Below are 20,542 nucleotides of genomic sequence, written 5' to 3' on the forward strand. Positions count from 1 at the left end.
GTGTGTGTGTGTGTGTGTGTGTGTGTGTGTGTGTGTGTGTGTGTGTGACTGCAGGACATGCAGCTCGCATCAAGATGAACGTTGCAGCTGCGCTACAGCATCTCTCTGCAGCCATCCATCCCATCATGCCTTGCTCTGGCCAAAAACAACAAGCTAAAGATAGCATCAAGTGTCACCACTGGAGAAGGTCAAGGGGCGGGGCTTAGGACCTGGGAGCGTGCGGGAGCACCACGCCCCCTCCCGCCCCCTCTGACGCTGTGCAGGGAGAGACGCTGCTCCGGTGCTGAGGCAGGAGGCAGAGCAGGGACTGCCGGCAGCTCCATCATCCGGTAAGAAGCTCCGCACTTTAAACACTTCTCTGGATTCACGCGACGAGGGAACAGGAAGTGCTCTGAAGTATTTCATGCGCACAGTCAGGGTTATTAATCGAGCTGGGAGAAACAGCGTCATGTGTGTCACGTCACGTCATCAGCTTTGGAAGCCATGTCCTCCTGGAGGTAATAGGACCCGGACCGAGCGGTGACTGGACCAGAACCAGGACCGTCTGCAGGTGGAAGCCCTGCAGTGGGACAATACACATATACTTTCTGTCTGAAATATTGTACTAAAATCACGACAGAAACCCACTGCTGTAAAGAAAATGTGGATTATTAGAAATGTCTAATCCTAATAATTTAGCTCAGGTGATCTACATCTGGTAAACTTCAGTATAATAACCAGCCATAACAATATGACCACCCATTGCAACATGTGAATGTGTCTGTATCTGTCTAGCAGAGTGTTTATGGTTGTGAGGCGACCCTCCATCGTTCGTTCAGACGCTCGGGACATTTTGAATAAAACAAACAGATTGTTTTGTTCTGTAGATCTTATTGATCTGTTTTCATTGACACTGAAAGAGGCCACTGCCATCCAGTGGTCCACCCATCTACTCATTTTCTGCCACTGTTCAGTCGTTGGGTTGTGAAGAATCTTTTGAACTTTTTATATTTACTAATGCACATTAAATACTACTGACACATACAAACTCACTTCGGTGTTGTCCTCACCTTTAGCTGCTTATGGTTTAGGAGTTTTGTCAGTATATGATTTAGTTTTTCACACAGCAACTTGTTGACAGATGTGCACCGTCTCCTCTGCACCTGTCAACTAGAAAGTTTCTGGAGAAACTTTAACGGGAACTGCCATGTGGCGGTCATTTTAAAATTTAGATGGCAAACATGCCCACGTTTTGATATATAATATGTTTGTGTACCTTAAAAGATGTGGCGGTAGGAAGAGCTGTTTGATGACTTTGAGTTTTGTTCAGCGACCTCTGCCCTCGAGGTCATGTGACCTCACGGTGGCAGTTAGAGGCTGTGAAGAGTTTCATCAGGCATTTTGAATGGGAAAAATGGCGTCTTTGTTTGTAAATTTCATCACCACGGTAACTCAAAATGCCAGTAAAAGTACATCATGCACATCATGGTGCCGAGCCGGTCGTTTGGACATCACATTTGTGAGGGTGCACATTGTGGTTTGGGCTGCATTAAAGTTGATAGAAGAGCAAGACCCGTTTCAGGTGGATAATAACCGGTGCTGCTTCAGGCAGCTCCAATAAAACATACAGTCGATGGGTGACAGGCCTCCGAGTGTCGTTACCTTGGTGATCAGCAGCAGCTTTATCATTTTTTGGCTGGATTGTCATAGTTGTTTAAATTCTTCTTATTCAGTTTGTTCATTAAAACGTAGTCATTTTATAATATTTATGGGGTAGTCCAGTCAACTCTGAAGTGATGTTTAGACAAGATGTTTAATCAACTGTTAGTACCTCCTCAGCTGGGACACCAGCCAGAGAGCACAGCATGTGAAGAGGCATGTTTTCCTCCAGTCTGGACCGAATCAGGACATGGTTGATCTTCGCTCAGCTCACAGACATTTGCATAATAACACAGACGCTGTTCCATAAAACAGCACCAAACTGAACAGAGTCACCATGTAACATTCTTTCACACTAGTATGTTGTTTTGTGAGTATATAAATACATATACACACACATATATGCGTGTGTGTGTGTATATATATTTATATACTCACACATGTAAATCAAAGATAATTCAATAAAAACTACAACAGGAGCATGGAGGGGTGATGCACTGTTTCTGTTTCTGAGGCTCGAGGCTGTATTGACCAGTCAAACTATTGATTATGATATGACAGCACATAACACACAGTTTTAAATTATAATTGAGCTTTTTAAAAATATTTATGTTTGTTTGTATTTCAGGCACCTTTTTTTCAGTTGGAAAAAGGTGGATTACTCTCTTCAGGTCGAGGGTGAGGTTCTGCCTCAAGTGGAGGAGTTCAAGTATCTTGGTGTTTTGTTCATGAGTGAGGGAAGAATGGAGCGTGAGACTGACAGATGGATTGCTGCAGTACTGTGGACTCTGTACCAGTCCGTTGTGGTGAAGAGGGAGCTGAGCTGTAAGGCAAAGCTCCCCTAAACAGGCCTCTCTAGTAAATGAGTCCTCGTGACTCATTGAGACTAACCTGTATAAATAAAGACTGAATGGAAAAAAAAGCTCTCAGTTTACCGGTCGGTCTACGTTCCTACACTCACCTGTAGTCATGAACTCTGGGTAGTGGGATCGTGGATACAGACGGTTGAAGAGTTTCCTCTGTAGGGTAGCTGGACTCTCCCTTAGAGAAACCCGGAGTAGAACCACTGCTCCTCCACATGGAAATGAACCAGTTGAGGTGTTTTGGGCATCTGGTAAGGTTGCTACCATGGCGCCTCCCTAGGGAGGTGCTTCTGGCATGTCTGACTGGAAGGAGACCTCAGGGAAGACCCAGGACACGCTGGAGAGACCACGTCTCTCAGTTGGCCTGGGAACACCTTGGAGTCCTCCCAGTAGAGCTGGAAGAGGTGGCTGTGGAAAGAGATGTCTGGACCTCCCTGTTCAAGCTGCTGCCCCTGAGACCTGACTGTGCAATAAGAGGAAGATAATGGATGGATGGATGGATGGATGAATGGATGGACGGACGGATGGATTTCAGGCAGCAGCTGCATTGATACACTTTAATTTTTCTTCAGAATTTTTGCATTTTTTCTTCAAATCTATTTTTAAAAAATTCAAACTATTTGAATTGTTGCATTATGAAATATTAGAAGTTGTGTCTTTCAAGTCTTGAGACATTCTGACTTGGGGGGCTGCACACGGTATTTAAATGAAATTTCAAAGTAAACAATATTTGGTGAGACTCGTGCACTAAATATTAAAGTTCATGTGAGATTGTTGAAAAGTTGTGACCTGAGGGAGCATTGCATTTTCACCACAGATGATGGATGCACTGGGACAGGTGTTAGAAACATACACTGGTTTGTGTTGACCTGACCTTACAGGATGTCTGAGCTGCAGTCTGTGTTTCCATGGTAACACAGCGACCTGATGACAAACAGGACTAAAATAAGCGAGCGGTGTGCTGCCTCCATGATGACATCAGTTTTATGACAGGTGATGGTAGCTGTGAGGTGTGATGTCAGACATTACACACAATTTGTGAAAAAAATAAGCAAACAGGAGCATCTTAGACATGATTTATTAAAAAAATAACCTCTGTGAAACCAAGAACTATTCATTTCAGAAAATTTTACATTTGGTCCTAATTTCTTTAGATGCGTGTGTTTTTGAAACGAGAGAAGGGCTTTTTTTAGTCTGGTCACGTCAATATTCAGTCAACACGAGGCCTGAAATGATCGTGTTACCCTGCAGCACCAGACTGCTAGGTTTTTAGCTTCACCCCGCTGGAATGTCTACCACTCAGCTCATTCCTCCTGCTTCTTTAAGAGGTTATGAATTGGAGCCAAAATCCACTTAATCATTTTCAGGATTTGCAATTTCGCTTTTACAATTAGCAGAAATATATAAAAAAAGAACAGCCATCTGAAGCTTCACAATGCAAAAAGGAATAAAAACACTAAAAACACCTGACAAATGCAGCCTAAATGCTGTACAAAACATGATCCTGTGAAGGAGTCTTTTGCCTGGATGCATTTATGCGACTGTGGGGTAAAAGCCATCCTCTGGAGCCTCTGTGAGTAACAAATCACAGCTGGGAGGCAGCAGCTGAGCCTGCACCTTACAATGCATTATAGAATACTGCAGAGCGGTAAATCACACTTGTTGTTCTTGGCTCTGGTGACTATCAGCTCACTGAAAGGATAAAATGGCATAGATCTAGTGGTATAATGACTTTAGTACGTTTACTACAAACAGATGCTTATTCCAGACTTGTGGTTTATTGTGACGTCCTTCTGCAGATTTGCAGACTGTCAGAAAGAAAGACAATGTGTGACATTAAGGTCAGGTGTTAAATAGTCAGTCAGTCAAGAGCATCACCCTCATTCATTGTTCCACTGCACGATCCTTAAACACACTGTATAGAAGTGTTGTAAGGATGCGAACACAGCCATTCATTCATTCATTCATTCATTCATTCATTCATTCATTCATTCATTCTCTTCTTTAAATTACTTGTCGCTTTACCAGGTTGGGATAGCAACAGAGGGAACATGGAAAAACCAGAAACCAGACCTGACAATTTTACACATCTCCTAAAAATCACGGCTCTGTAACCTTTACAATTTGAAGAGCCATTTCTTCCACGTTTTCCACAAAATGAAATTAGTCTAGAGTTGTAAAACCTGCTGGGAGAAAAGATGAATAAAGCAATAATGCAAGTATTTTTTTTAATTGACATGAACACTTTGTTTTAATATGGAGTGAAAAGTTATGAAGTAAAAGATGTTGAAATTTGTCTGTATTTTTTTTAATTTTTAATGGAAAAGACCAACCCTATACAAAGATGGGAGAAATATTTTGTTTTGTTATATAACATCTAGCTAATGGATTATGTGAGTCCAAACTGTATATAAAAATAATCCATTAACTTCCTCTTATTCCGAAGTCATGTCATGGTGGCAGCAGCTTGAGCAGAGAGGTCCAGACATCTTTCCACAGCCACCTCTTCCAGCTCTCCTGGGAGGACCCCAAGATGTCCCCTGGCTAACCGAGAGACGTAGTCCTTCCAGCATGTCATGGGGCTTTCCCAAGGTCTCCTCCCAGTTGGACATGCCCAAAGCACTTCAATAGTGAGGCACCCATGAAGCATCCTTACCAGATGCCCAAACCACTGGACCTGGCTCCTTTCAATAAGGAGGAGCAGCCGTTCTACTATGAGTCTCACCTGATAACTAAACTTCTCACCCTATCTCTAAGGGAGAATCCAGCTACCCTGTGGAGGAAACTCATTTCAACCGTGATCTCATTCTTATTAAAAAAATAATCAGTTCTCAAAAACCACAAGAGGGTAAATGTGTCAGGAGACAGAGGGACAAGATGAAAGTCAAGAATGTAGGACTGAGGGTGGCAACTCTGTGTGGGGACAATGACAGGCAATGGTAGAGAGCTGGCTGACATGATGCAGAGAAGGAAGGTAGATGATTTATGTGTCCAAGAGACCAATTAGAAGGGCAGCAAGGCTCGCAGCATTGGAGCAGGTTTTAAACTGTTTTACCATGGTGTAGATTAGCGATACTCATTGCGTGTCTCCCGAGCCACATGCGGCTCACCATGCTTTAGAAGTGACGGGTAGCTTCAAGGTGGAGGTGGGAGTGCATCAAGGATCAGCTCTGAGCTCCTTCTTGGTTGCTCTGGTGATGGACCGACTAACAGATGAGGTCAGGCAGGAATCCCTGTGGACTATGATGTTTGAAAATGACATTGTGATCTCTGATGAGAACAGGTGGAAGAGAACTTGGAGAGGTGAAGGTATGCACTTGAAAGACAAGGAACAAAAGTCAGCTGTAGTAAGACAAGAGTACATGTGTATGAATGAGAGGGAGGAGGCGGAACAGTGAGGCTACAAGGAGCAGAGGTCACAAAGTCGCAGGACTTCAAGTACTTGGGATCCACTGTCCAGGAAAATGTGTAGTGTGGTAAAGAGATGAAAAAGAGAGTCCAGGCAGGATGGAGTGGATGGAGAAAAGTTTCAGGAGTGATTTGCAACAAAATTGTGTCAGTAAAGGTCAAAGTAAAAATTTACAAGACAGTGGTGAGACCAGCTATGTTGTATGGTCTGGAGACTGTAGCATTGACAAAAAGACAGGAGAAAGAACTGGAAGTTGCAGAAATGAAGATGTTGAGGTTCTCCTTAGGAGTGACAAGGATGGATAAGATTAGGAATGAGATCATCGGAGGTACCGCGCAGGTTGAACAACTGGGAGATAAAGTTAGAGAGACCAGACTGAGATGGTTTGGACATGTCCAGAAGAGAGATAATGGGTATATTGGTAGGAGGGTGTAAGAAATGCAGCTGCTTGGAAAAAGACAAAGAGGAGATATATGGGTGCAGTTAGAGAGGACATGGAGGTAGTTGGAGTGAGGACAGAGTGAGACTGAGGATGACTCGCTGTGATGACCTCTGATGAGGGAAAAACTGAAAGAAGAAGTCAAGTCAAGGTTCTTTATTGTCATTCACATCACATGTGGTACATGAGGTGGAACAACATTTTGTGCACAGGGTCCCAGTTACATCCAACAATAGCAAAAATATCAAGTGTAAAAAGAAACAGTAAATAAGGATCTAAGATCTAAACTAAGATAAACACTAAATGAATGCCAAACGGCAGGGATAACGATTTAAGATATACAACTGTTCCTTGGTTGTCCTCAAATACAACAGTTTGTGCATATTTGTAGTCATCTCTATCAATATCTCTTTGAAAAGAATACACCCATTTACCCCCCACTGTTTTCTTGCCCTTTGGTAGAGCAGTGAGAGTAAAAGTCTTCTTGTCTTTTAATGACTTTATGTCCTCATCCATAGCTGTGATCCATTTCTTTGAGGCGTCTGATTCTACAGCTTCCTTAAGCTTCCTTGTTGTTAATTTCATTGTTATCACTGACATTAGTTACACAATCTCTCAAAGAACTAGTTTTCGTTCTTTCTCTTTTAGGATATCTACTGCTGCTCTGTCCACCACTTTCTGTCGGTTCTTGAAACTCTTCACTGATTTCATCAACTTTCTGTGAATCACTTAAAGTTGGTTCTTGAACCTTCTCTCTGTTTTCATCAATTTCCTGTTTGTGTCTGTTAGCAATAGATTATTTTAACCTTCTCCAATCATTATCATACATTTCTTCCTTGTTTGTCTGTGTTTGTTTCTGTACATCTAGCTTGGTAGCAAATTTAACAAATCTGTGCTTATGGACCTTCTTGGTTTCAGGATAGTAAATTAAATAGGCTGGACTGTTTTTATCATAATATAAAGAAACCTTTGTCACATTTTGCATCAAGTTTTCCCTTGTTCTATTCATATGTGTAACATACTGATCCAATTTTTTGCATTTTAGACAAATCTGGCTTTTTATCTGTCAACATTTGGTAAGGAATTTTCTTTGTTCGTTTTTTAAAACATCTATTTTTTGTTACTGCTGCTGTTTGAACAACATAGTTCCATAGACATTTTGGTAATTGGCTTTCAATTAACATACACCTGCCCATTTCAAAAAGAGTACACCAACCTCTCTCAGCCGTACCATTTTGATGTGGTGAATATGGAGCTGATGTCTCAAACCTTATGTCATTTGTTCTGAACAAGGTTTGAAATTCTCTGCACATAAACGCAGTACCTTTACCTGACCTGGTACATTTTATGTTCCCATATGGGGCAACATCTGCTAGAAACTTTTCTGTTGCTTGTATTGTGTCAGATTTAGATTTTAAGAAATATACAAACATTGCATTGGAGTAGTCGTCAGTGAATGACTATACATATTTATACCCAGCTATTGATTCAGTGGCTATTGGACCTGCTACGTCTGTGTGCACCATCTGCAATGGAGCCTTTGCTCTCACATCAGGATTTCTATTTCTGGTTTGTACAAACTTTCCTTGAATACATACATCACATTCTTGTTCAGGGTTTTCTGTTTTCCCTTTAATTTGCATTCCATTTACCACATTTTGCAACCTTAAAAGACCTTTTTCACGCTTCCGCGTTTTAAAGCGGATGTGGTGTTAAACAACTTCCGGTGGCTATAGCGTTAGCATTAGCATTAGACAGTGATGAAAATGGCCCGGTCTCGGCGCGGTTTCTTTTGTTCAGTTCCTGGTTGTTCTTGTGGGGCAAGAAAACAACCATATCTGTCCTACCATACTTTTCACGACGTACCCAGACCAAAGGAGGCAGTGGATCCAAGCGATCAGAAGAGATGATGGTCCCGACTTCTGCATAAAGCCAGGGAACACTTGTAGCTGCATTTCACTCAGGAGGAGTTTGTCCACGGATCCACCACCAGCTGCTTTAAAGGTTGAGCTGTTTGTTTCTCTTCACCTGGAATAATTTCACTGCACCAGCTAAGAGAGAGTCTGTTTTTAGAGAGCTCAGAAACAGCAGCTCGACCTCTCACAGAAAGCTAGCCAGACTGAAGCTGCTGCTGGAGTCCACGTGAAACCCACTTCACCTGGTGGCACATCCACCCACAGGTAAATATCACAGTAAGATGGTACATTATAAACTTGTCATGTAAGTCATGGAGAGATCAAGTTACATGCACTGACTCACAAAATGTATTGATCTTCACGGAAATAATGTCAACAATAATAATAATGTCAATAAGCTCAATAATTGAAACGATCGTTTTAATCATGTTTTATTTTGTGGTTTTACAGGTGAACTCCCAGCTGTCCTCATTCTGCTCAGTCCTGTGTTGGTGGACTCTCACTCCTGCTTGAGTCACCATGATTAGTCAGTGTCTTACCTGAGAGAAGATTGGCTGACCGAACTAAAGGCTGGGGCCATGTTCAACTATTTTTATATGTGAATGTGAGGCCCATGTTTGTTTGTTTTGTAATTCTTAAATATTATTCATATTTATTTTAGTTTACTTAATTTTATATTTATGTTCCAGGTTGAAGGTGCAGTCCAGTCTCGTGTAGGTTCTGTTCCACTCGTGTCTCGTGCATCACAGCTTGTGTGTGAATTTCTGCTCATGTTACCTTGAGCCATCCTTTTGTCTTTTAGTTGACTGAACACTGGAAAGCCTCGGTCTTGGCTCAATATTTATTTTAAGAATCATTATTGCCTCCATTAGAATAGGTTTTTAACTTAGTGTTAATAAAATTTATATTGTATCTTGGAACAGTCTCCTTCTTACTTGTAGACAAACCCAAGTGTCTGTTCTGTGTATAAATTATGTCCTAAGGTCATGTTGTAGTAAGTTTATAAAATAAAAATAACATCCATACCTAAGCTTGTTACATATTGTTCTAGTGTTATGTAATTAGTTATTTAAAGGTTTTGAATTATTTTAAACATTCTTCAATTAAAACACACTTGAGCAGCATACTGTACTATTTATTTATTTAATTTGTGGATTGATTCAGTTGTATTGAAAGGAAAACAAGTGTAATTTACAATATCTAGTAAAAACAAAAAAAAAACTTAACTATTTAACATTTTAACTGTGCACTATAAATTGATAGTGGATTATAGATATTTTTCCCAAAATTATGCAATTTCATTTTAAATAAATTGGCACATTTATGTATTTTTCATGAGTAACAACTATTTACAGTATTTACAGTGATTCACAGCTTGAGACTGAATATTAAAAATATGAAGGAACAAAAGTGTGATTTGTGCATTTTATGATTCGTACTGCATTGATATAAACACATGGATGAAGGTGTTGAAGTAAAACATGTCAGCAGACTCCACACTTCTTCTGCAACATGGAAACAGCAGTAAGCCTTGGTTGTAGAAGATGTACTCCTGCAGAACATCAGGACTGCTCCCTGGTTCTTCTGGCCTCTGTTTCATAAGACGTTTCCAGTGACACTTGCAGAGACTGAAGACACGGGAAGACTGCAGCATCAGAGGAAGAGCAGGGAAGTGTGGAGCAGAATGATGCTACGCAGGACTTCTCAGGTGGGCACTGGTAAGACACCAGTGAGCCCTGTGGCACAGGACCACATCTGGATGGTACCAGCTCCAAAGTTTAGACCATCTAGGACAAGAGCGATAAGTGGTTGGGACTCCAGCTGACGTAGTTTTTCTACTGCTGTCACCCAGTGAGATCTAAAACAGATAACTGTTTTTAGCACATACATATGAAACTTGTTATAACATATTTAGCTTTAAACAAGTAATAGATTCTAGTTTGAAGATGAGCTGAAACATCAGCAGAACAAAACAGACTTTGCTGCTACCACAAACAGTAACCAGTGAGCAGGAAGACGTTACTGTAAGCTCTTGGTACAGAAGTTGTCCATCATATGTCAAAGTTCTTCAGCTGTCATAAATGAACAGGAACTCTAATGAACATGAGCCAACAAGCGTTCTCACTGTTTCAAACCTGCAGTCTGTGGTTCCTCATTTTTCTTCATGGACCTGAAGCATCTAGCTCTGACAACTACCTGTCCCTCGACAATATTTGACCTGTAGTTATGAAGAAGTAAAGCACAATTTGAACGTCAAGCATCATAGTATCTTATAACTAACATCTAGTACGTTTTCTTTCACAAATTATAATGGCAAACACGTATCAGAATGTTAAAATATCAGTTAAAAGTTTATACCACGTCTGTCTCAAATATTCCAAATAATTTAGCACACTAAATTAGGCTTTATTACGATGTTTATGTACTTCATGTGTTGTAGCTAACTGTTAGCTTGCTAAGCGACGTCTTTTCTTACCTTGATAGCTGTGGATATATTCTTTGTGGAAGAACTTATATCCTTTCTCAAGTTTATTGGTTCGAGAATTCACCGCTGCGATTTCCTCCACATCAGCGAAAGAAAAGCCTTGAATTTGCATAGACTCCTGAAAGCCGGAAGTAACCCAGCACCATGAGATGCTATTTCCGGTTGTCGTGAAAAAGGTCTAATGTCATCATATGTGCAGTGACCTAAAATTTCATGTCATGTCTGTGTCTGGATGTCAGGACAGGTATTACACTTATCATTATTTTCATCTTCAGTTTGTAGTTAATATAACTTTCCATATTCAAAGATATTAAAGTTAGTACCATCTCTATGTTTCAAGTTTCACTGGCCTTGTTTAAAAGTGACTGTGGATCCTAGCGTAGTGGTTGATTTTACAGAGAAAATGTCCTGTGGGTACGATGGGATGAACAGTGTGTCTCTCAGCGTTACTTTGTGTCGCTGACCTGTACTGTCAATAATGAGTACCTCTGCATCTCCTCTCTGTTGAGCGTTGCCTTTACACAGGGTTCCGTCTGCCAGCTTCACACAGTGCGTCTCCGGCTTGAATATTCTGTTGAAGCTCTTGAACTTGGTCACATCATTGATGATGTGAGAAATGGCTCCAGTGTCCACTAACAGGCTTCTTTTCTTAATGGTGTGCAATGACTGATGTTGATCCTTGATGTCTTCGTCCTCGATTCTGAAGATGTAGTTTGTTGCAGCTGCTCCAGAACTGTTGCTGCTCTATTTGAGATCTTCTTCACGCCATCTTGTAAATCCTTATGTCTGCATGCGTTGTTGTTGTGTGTGGTGGTTTTACAGTGACTGTACCACGTCCTTCGTCTGCCGTTTGCTCGGTGACCCTTTATTCCACACTTAAAGCATTTAATGTCAACATCACACTTGTTTTTGTGCTTTTTGTTCGACTTAGATCGTTTTCACACCTGATAGTCCGGTAGACTCAGTTCGGTTCAGTACCAATATTCATGGGCTTTTGTTTACATTTGAGCTGGTGCGTTTGCATTCACACTGCATTGTGCAGTCGAGTCAACCTGTTGAACCAACCTGTTCCCCCACTCGCCTGTGGGGGCGCTGCACCAAGAACTACTGAAAGAAACGACACAAAAACCTCTGAAGACACTTCTTCTTCTTCTTCTGGAAATAAAAACAAAAACGGAGTGACATCAAGTTTTAGCAGTTTTAGGAGTTATATTTGGTCATTTTTCAAAAATGGACTCTGCATGAGCGAAAGATGAGACAGAAGACCATGGAGAATATTGTTTTTCACACAAGGCAGCTGACGGCTCCATGTAAGAGAAATGTGTGTTTGTTTGCCCTGCGCTGTACTCCACTTCTTGCTTGTGGAGCGGGGCCCGATCTGTTTACATTCACACTGTACTCGAACCGCGCTGGAGTTCTCTTCTACCGGACCGAGACCTAGGTTTTAGCCTGGGCCAGAGTTCACCTTTTTGTTCCGTGACAGAGTTCGATGGCGCGTTCACACCTCCCTAAACGAACCGGACTTTCTAGGAAAACGAGCTAGAGTTCGATTAAAGTGGACTAAACAGGGCTGGTGTGAATGCACCCTGAGACCCGCCTGAGTATGTTGGAACCTTTATAAATAGCACCTTCTTATTGTGGATCAACCAGTTTGTTGTTGACATTCAAAACTAGATGTTTACATGATAAAGGAGGGCCATCAGCCTAACATTGGATCATTAGCATCCTGATGGCTGCTTGCTATTCACAGGGGGCTGTTCAATACTAGCAATAACATCATTGTAAGAGGGGGATATGTGAACACGGAGGCCTCCACCCCTATTTAATGATGGATTTATTTTTTTTACAAAGATGGCCTCCTTCACTCCTCTCTCAAACCATCGTTCCTCTCTATCAATGATGTGAACATCTTCATCCCTGAAAGAGTGACTGCTGGCCTGGAGATGACTGTAAACTGCCGAGTCCTGGCCTGATGATGTTGATCTTCTGTGCTGGGCCATCACTTTAGGCCAGTGGCTGTTTTGTTTCCCCAATGTAAGACTGATCACAGCCCTCCTGACCCTGAACAACATACACAATATTACTCTGTTTGTGCCGGGGGACTGGATCTTTGGGAAGGACCAGTCTTTGTAGCGTATTTTGGCGTTTGAAAGCAACTGGGATGTCATGCTTAGAAAATAAATGTCTCAGTTTCTCTGAAAATCCCGCAACATACGGAATGACAACTGGTCTGGGTCTCCTCCTTTTCACCTGATGGCTTGCTGGAGTCCTGGTTGGGTTTCTTCTCTGGTTTCAGGAAGGCCCTGTTAGGATATCCACTTTGCTCTAGGCCCTGTCTTGTGTGGGATTTCTCCTTCTGCCTGGCTCCTGAGTTAGTGAGAACGCTGCATGTCTTCTCAGTGGTAAAGAGATGACTTCTAACTTTTGCTCCAGAGGGTAATGGGAGTCAAACTGCAAATACTAGTCTGTGTAGGTGGGTTTGCGGTACACCTCAGTTTACAAATGTCCTCCATCAGAAACTGAGACCTCACAGTCCAAGAAAGCTGTTCAGATAAGAACAGCCTTCAGAGTATTAAGACCTGCTCCAAAATAACTAGTCTAGCAGAGGGACTTGCAGTTGTTGTGGGAGAAACAAGTGCTTTGCATAAGTAAGCAAATAGTATCCCAACGGAACCACATCCTGTCTTCTGAATTTATACTGATGCATTTAGGCCACTGCTTTATAGCCCCACACATGAAGACAAACAGACTGTCTCACTCCTTGATTCCTTCTGCCATCAGACTGCTGAATCTGGATGGCAGCTCTGAGTTATTCCTGCAGCTTTATTACAAAGTGGTTTTACTGTGATGCTGATCTCTGTTGGTTTCTTATTGTATTCAATACTTTTAATGTTGTTTTTCTTTCATTTTTGTTGTTGTTGTTATTGCTTTTAGGTATATGAGCAAATGTATGTGTGTGTGGGGGGGTGGGGGGTTTATAAATCTGGAAACTGTCTAACTGAATTACCTTTTGTGGAAAAATAAAAAAAGTTGTCTTGTCTTGTCTTTATAGTTTTGACTAATTAGATTTTCTCTAGCTGCTGTATTGAATTTTCTAACTGACTTCTCCAGTCAAGATTGAAGAAGTCTTTTGGATAAAAAATTTAATGTTTCAACAAAGAAGAATTCATCCAGAGGACCTGACTCAGCTTTGTTAGATTCATCTAGCTGGGTTATTGCGCATCCATCAGGACATGTATTGAATTTTGTTCACTAAATTGTTAATGAGATGTAGAAGTGCAGTCAAACAAATACACACACTCTTGCATGCATACTCACAACCGTGAACATTATTGTCCTTTCTTCTTCTGCGCTGGACAATAATTATCTCTCCCATATTGCGCCTGTTAGGTATGGGATTCCTAGGTTTCCAGCCACAATCACTTTCTTCACATTTGCTGATCATCATAATCATCCATCATGCCACACCTGCACCTGATTTGGAAAACTGCTCTGCTGTGTAGTTAAACACCTGCCAGACATTCTTCTTATGCTGGTGCATTATGATACCTCATGGTAACTAACGGACAGCCGGTAAACCTATTCCTTGAAAACTTTGACTAATCTTGTGTTTTCTCTTGTGACTTCCAAGTCCTGCTCCTCCGAGTCTTCCAAGACCTCCTTGCTCCTTGTGACCTCGCCCTGTCATCATCTTGTTCATGCAACTACCAAACATCAACCTGGGTCAGAAAATACCGAGCACCTCAACCTGTTCCTCTCTCCAGCAATACTCACCTCATCTGGATCACCTTTCCTCTTCCACTGAAAACTTAAGGCCCCATTCTCTCCCTCCTCTCCAACACAAGCTACAAAACAACCACAAGTAAGAGACTGCCTACAAACAAAATCCACTATTCAAGAATTCATCCATCATTCCATTGTCTTTACTCGCTTCTTTCTTTTTCGGGTCATGGGGGCCACTGGTGCCCATATTCAGCCATCACTATGGGGGGGGGGGGGGGGACATCCTGGACAGGTCTCAGTCCATCACAGGGACACCTAGAGACATACGAGACAAACAACCATTCACTCTCTCACTCACCTAGAGACAATTTACCAATCAGCCTAACATCCATGTTTTTGTCTGTGGGAGGAAACCGAAGTACCCGGAGAAAACTCACGCATGCACAGAGAGAACATGCAAACTCCATCCAGAAGGGTCCCAGCCAAGATTTGAATCAGAGATCTTCTTGCTGAGAGGCAGCAGCTCTACCAACTGATCCACTGTGCTGCCCTCAAGAATTCAGACAATTACAAATACTCACCTTGCCCCTTTTTCTTTTCATCCCTGTACATAAACCTGCACTTGTAAATAAAGCACTTATCTTTTGTACGCCTGACTCTGTCGCTTCATCAGTCTGCTAACTTGGGGTAAAAAATACTTAAAATCACGTTATGAGGTAAATAAGCTTATTAGAAATAACTCCACAAAAAATGTGACTTGAATGGCTTTGAATCATTTGGGCAGATTTCTGAGTGATAGTGACCAAATGAGTCATGTGGCCACGTTAGCACAGCCATATTTTATAAACTGTGGCTTATTTATGAAACACTGTATTCCAGACTAACATTTTTCAGTCAGTTCATCTGGACAGTTTCTTTTTTGTGCTGAAACGTTTCGCCTTCAATCCAGAAGGCTTCATCAGTCAAGGAAACACACAACACAAAACTGATTCTTCCCCCAACAGCTGACTCCAAAGTGGAGTAAGTACTTCCAAACTGCTTCACAGAAGCACTTTGGAAAGAGAACATGTATTTGTGTGAGCGTACTGCAGATATTCAGTGTCCGTCATGTTTGTATTTGTAATTAGGTTTAACCTTTTGCCGTCTTATCTTTATTCCAGCTTCTGTCTCTGTCTCCATAAGGACACAGCCATAAAGCACCATGGGGGGCGTTGCGGTGGATGTCAGTTCAACAGGTGTGAAGGCACCAGATGGAGGTTGGGGCTGGGCGGTGCTAGCCGGATGTTTTGTCATCACGGGCTTCTCCTACGCGTTCCCTAAAGCTGTTAGCGTCTTTTTCAAAGAGCTGATCCGGGAGTTTGATGTTGGCTACAGTGACACAGCCTGGATCTCTTCTATACTGCTGGCCATGCTTTACGGCTCAGGTAGGCTGCTTCCTGTTCATGTTATAAACAAAGGTAGACAGACAGCTGTAAAATGTATGTTCACCCTGCAAAGATTCAAAATACAGAAGCTGATGTGCAGATTTGTTAACTATGGCTTGGACATGTTGCTCAGACCAACACAACCAGGACTTTTTTTTAATCAATCTCGCCAAACTCCTGAAGATTTTAACAACTCAGTGATCTCATGTTGGTATTTTTTTATTATAATAATTATTAAAAAAAATTAACAAATGGAATGCTCTTTAAACACAACTTTATCAAATGATGGGCTTCATACATTGAGCAAATCATCCGAACAATTGTTAATTTTTTTGTTTAGTTTTTCAGAAATGCAAATGATAATGTCATATTCCATAAGACAGTTTATTAAAGAAACCAGTGCCCTGGGCAAGATCTGAGGTGGTGCCCCTGAATATATTTTAATTCTCTCTGCCAAATTTCACACACCCACAAGAAAGTAAAGAGCTTTTTCATTGATATTATCGGATATAACAAAAACAGATTGTACAAATAAAACAGTTGACAACAATGCGATGAATCTGAAACAGAACATCATAAATCTAAACTAAACCTGCCAACATTGGCTGAAGACAATGAGGGACGTGCATGTTTTAGTGAGCACCTGCGTAATTAAGTTGTCCTAGAGGGTCCAGGGGTACAGAAAATTAAAACAATGTCTACTGAAAACGATGCATTTTCCAGCTATTTGAAGTGCATTTTATTAAATTCTTAAGATTAATAAAACAACAATATCAGTATATTATATATTTATTGAAAAGTAGAACACTGACAACTAGTCTTTAGGCTGAACTTTATCTGAGATCATACTTGAAAATTGCATCACCTTTAATTTCTTTTACACCCTGAGCTCCAAGAGTTGGTTGTGACTACGTCATACTGTATTTTTATCATAAAATACGCTCTGCACCATAAAACCTTATGTGGTGACAAATCTACCAGGTAGGGAACTTCATAAACCTAAGTAATCTGCGAGTACTCTACACTGAATCGACCACACAAATAAAAGCCACCGGGGACCATTACTGCAGATGTAATAAGTGGAGCTAAGACCTACATATAACATTTTAATTTAATCTGATTTTTATTCTAAATCAATCTAAGAGCTACATTTAAATCTTCTCTTGGCGGCCAAATAAATTCTTAACAAGGACCAGATTTGGCCTGCGGGCCTTGACTTTGATCCTATATGACCGACATCTTTAACTCCTCACTCACCCTGGCAATGGTTCCCACCTGCCTGAAGACTGCCACCATCATCCCAGTCCCAAAGAGCTCTACAGTGACTGGTCTGAATGACTACTGGCCAGTAGCCCTCACCCTGATAGTCACTAAATGCTTCAAAAAACTGGTCATGACCCACTTCAAAACAACTATCGACATCAATGAGGACCCTCATCAGTACGCATACCATGAGAACCGATCAACTGTGGTCCACACTGCTCTCACCCACCTGGAGCAGAAGGACTCCTACGTCCGTATGCTCTTTGTGGACTTCACATCTGCCTTGAACACCATGATCCCCCAAACCCTGATGGACAAACTACTCACACTAGGACTAAGCCCCCTCCATTTGCAACTGGGTACTAGACTTCTTAACAATTGGCCCTTCTCCACTGTGACGGTGCGGGTCAAATATGCTCGGTTCACCACGGTTTTGAGCGCTTTTCCACTAGTACTTTGTACCTGTTTCACCCCCTTTTTTTGTCCCTTCTTCTCAAGGGGTCCAAGCGAGCCGAGCCTGCATAAAACCGTAACGTCAGAACACTGTCGATCACTGATTGGTCAAGGGGAGGAGTCACTGGATCTTTCAGAAAACTTTTTACCGATCCGCAAATTGCAATTACTTGGAACAGTGGCTGGACCTATTTTTAATATTTTAAAAACAATAATGACAACACCTTGTCCTAATGCTGAAGTCCAGGCATTCTTTGTGTTTGGTGACCGACGACAAAATTCAGAGTGAGCGGAGTCACCGTGGAGGATCATACGAGCTGCCGACCTGTTGAAGCACGCGAGGCCGGGGCCCGAGCCCTGGCAGACGGATGGACCGGGACGAAGAGTGGAATCTTTTTTTTTTAACATTTTATGTATAAAAAAAATAATGTGTTTTTTTATCAGTGAAGATTAAAACTAATTAAACAGTGCCGGCTTTATCATGAAATTCTGTTTTCACTTTGAGTTTATTAAATAATCTATTAATTAAAGATAACTCAGCTGAAAAATCATAAAAATACAAAATTATTGGATCTCTCAGGAACATTTCCCTCAAACATGTGTAAAGAAGAGATACAGAAATTTTAAATATAGATGTTTTTGTAGAATTGGTTCATCAGAGATTTAATTCAATTCAGTTTATTTATTTAGCGTCAAGTCACAACAGAAGTCGTCTCAGGAAACTGAACAGAAACGTTCATATTTAAAATAAGTGAACAGAAACGTTCATATTTAAAAATAATAGTTTAACATTATTTATCGGATGAGCAGACTGCTTTGAGTTTAACTCATCGCAGAACTCTCACTCTCAATGGTGAAATAAAGTTCATTAAAACTTCATTAGTAGGATTTATATATATATAGATTAATTTGATCATTTTAATAATCTGTATTCTTTTTAATTTACCAGAAACTTCAAAATAAATTTTCACCCTGTATATGAAACGTGTTTCAAGATTAAGTCATGATTATGAGCTAAATCCAGATGTTCCATCTACAGTGTTTGGTAAATAACTAAAATGTCATAACAAAAGTCAAGATATTTTTAATACATCTTTATTATCAACGTTTATACTGAAATGATACATGGATGGAAGGTAACAGCCTCTTTTATCTTTAATGGCACACTGTTGCTCCAGAGCTGGACATGAACACTGCTGCCATTATTTTGCTGGAGAATCATTGAAACACACACACACAACATGTATTACTAAACTATATTTAATCGTCACCAGGTGGTAAGGCGAGTTGGAATCTGGACCCGCCTACAGAACTGGTCACAATGGGAATGCGACGTGTAACCAGCTGATCTTAGGTGAACCAATCCGCACCGTCACAGTGGAAAAGGGGCAAAACAGACCTCAGTCTGTGAGGATCCACAACTTCTCCTCCTCCACCATAACCCTCAGCACTGGCTCCCCTCAGGGCTGTGTGCTGAGCCCTCTGCTGTTTACTCTGCTCACGTATGATTGTGCAGCTACCCATCCAGGCTGTCACGTTGTGAAGTTTACAGATGATACAGTGGTGGGATGCATCACAAACAATGATGAGTCCAGCTACAGGCAGGAGGTGGAACACCTGGAGAGCTGGTGCAGGAAGAACAACCTTGACATCAATGTGAAGAAGATGAAGGAGATGGTCATAGACTTGAGAAGGACCAGACACACCCCACCCCCAGACATAGGAGGATCTGTGGTAGAAGTGGTCTCCAGCTACAAGTACTTGGGTGTACACCTGAACGACAACCTCAGCTGGAGCAACAACACCACCAGCCTGATCAATAAAGCTCATCAGAGACTCTACTTCCTCAGACGGTTGAGGCGAGCTGGTCTGGGAAGCTCAGTCCTCACCTCCTTCTACAGGTGTGCAGTGGAGAGCATCCTGTGCTCCAGCATCAACGTGTGGCATGGAGGCTGCACAGCTGCAGAAAGAAAAGCTCTGCAGAGAGTGGTGAAGGCTGCACAGAAGATGTTGGAGTCAGTCTCCCCACCATCACAGACATCTACACCTCTAGATGCAGGACGAGGACCACCTGCCTCATGAAGGACCCCACTCACCCAGCACACACACTTTTTGCCCCGCTCCCCTCAGGAAGGAGGTTGAGGAGCATTAAGTGTAGAACCACTAGACTGAGGAACAGCTTCTACCCTGAGGCTGTTAGACTCATGAATCTCTAATCAGGATAATCACTGTGAAAAAAAAATCACATCATGTTGCTGCTGATCTGTTTCATGTTGCTGCTGATCTGTTTCATGTTGCTGTGTTCGTTCGTGCTCTTCTGCTCACACAGACTCATGTTCGTGCTGCTGTTCAGCGTATTGTTTTGATGCTATTAGTGCTTAGCATATTTTTAGTTCAAGTTTTTCTTAGTTCATAACTTACTGTTTTTATTTTACATTTTATACTTTTGTTGGATGTAACTGGGACCCTGTGTACACAAACGACAAATAAAGAACCTTGAATCCTTCAACTAACAACAAAATCTGAGTGCACAATTATAAAATATAAAAGCGTGGAAAAGGAACATCTGGATCGACTATTGCAGGCAGAACAAATGTAAGATAAGTAGAGAAAATAAATATAATAATAAAATGTTAAACACATTTATACCAAGCTGATCAGATTTAACCTACAAACTTCTCTGAGAAATGTGACGTGGAGTTTCTTACAGGATTAGTTTTCATCTCAGCTCAAACTGCAGCAGAACATCAGCTCATGGTAAAATGTACAAATGCTGTTTATTGATGAGCAAACTTCAGCCAGATGCTCCCTCGCCTCTTTATTACAGAGGACACTGCTTCTGTGGTTACCAAAAGAATTTCAAATTTCTAGTTCCTCTGACCACTGAACAGTTTTTATTTTATTTTATTTAGCCTCAGTCCATTTTAGA

General features: G+C 41.4%; 1 protein-coding gene across 1 annotated transcript in view; it reads left to right on the forward strand.

The window, feature by feature from the left end:
* Nucleotides 1–270: 270 nt before the first annotated feature.
* slc16a3a (solute carrier family 16 member 3a) overlaps nucleotides 271–20,542 on the forward strand; it is a 39,230-nt gene continuing 18,958 nt past the window's right edge. Inside the window, exons 1-3 of the mRNA XM_037689384.1 lie at nucleotides 271–329; nucleotides 14,382–14,612; nucleotides 15,634–15,897. Coding sequence (XP_037545312.1) covers nucleotides 15,675–15,897 — 223 coding nt within the window. The 5' untranslated portion in view covers nucleotides 271–329; nucleotides 14,382–14,612; nucleotides 15,634–15,674. The remainder of the gene's footprint in view (nucleotides 330–14,381; nucleotides 14,613–15,633; nucleotides 15,898–20,542) is intronic.

The sequence above is a fragment of the Nematolebias whitei genome, chromosome 15 (assembly GCF_014905685.2).
Source record: "Nematolebias whitei isolate Nwh7 chromosome 15, NemWhi1, whole genome shotgun sequence".
Classification (NCBI taxonomy): domain Eukaryota; kingdom Metazoa; phylum Chordata; class Actinopteri; order Cyprinodontiformes; family Rivulidae; genus Nematolebias; species Nematolebias whitei.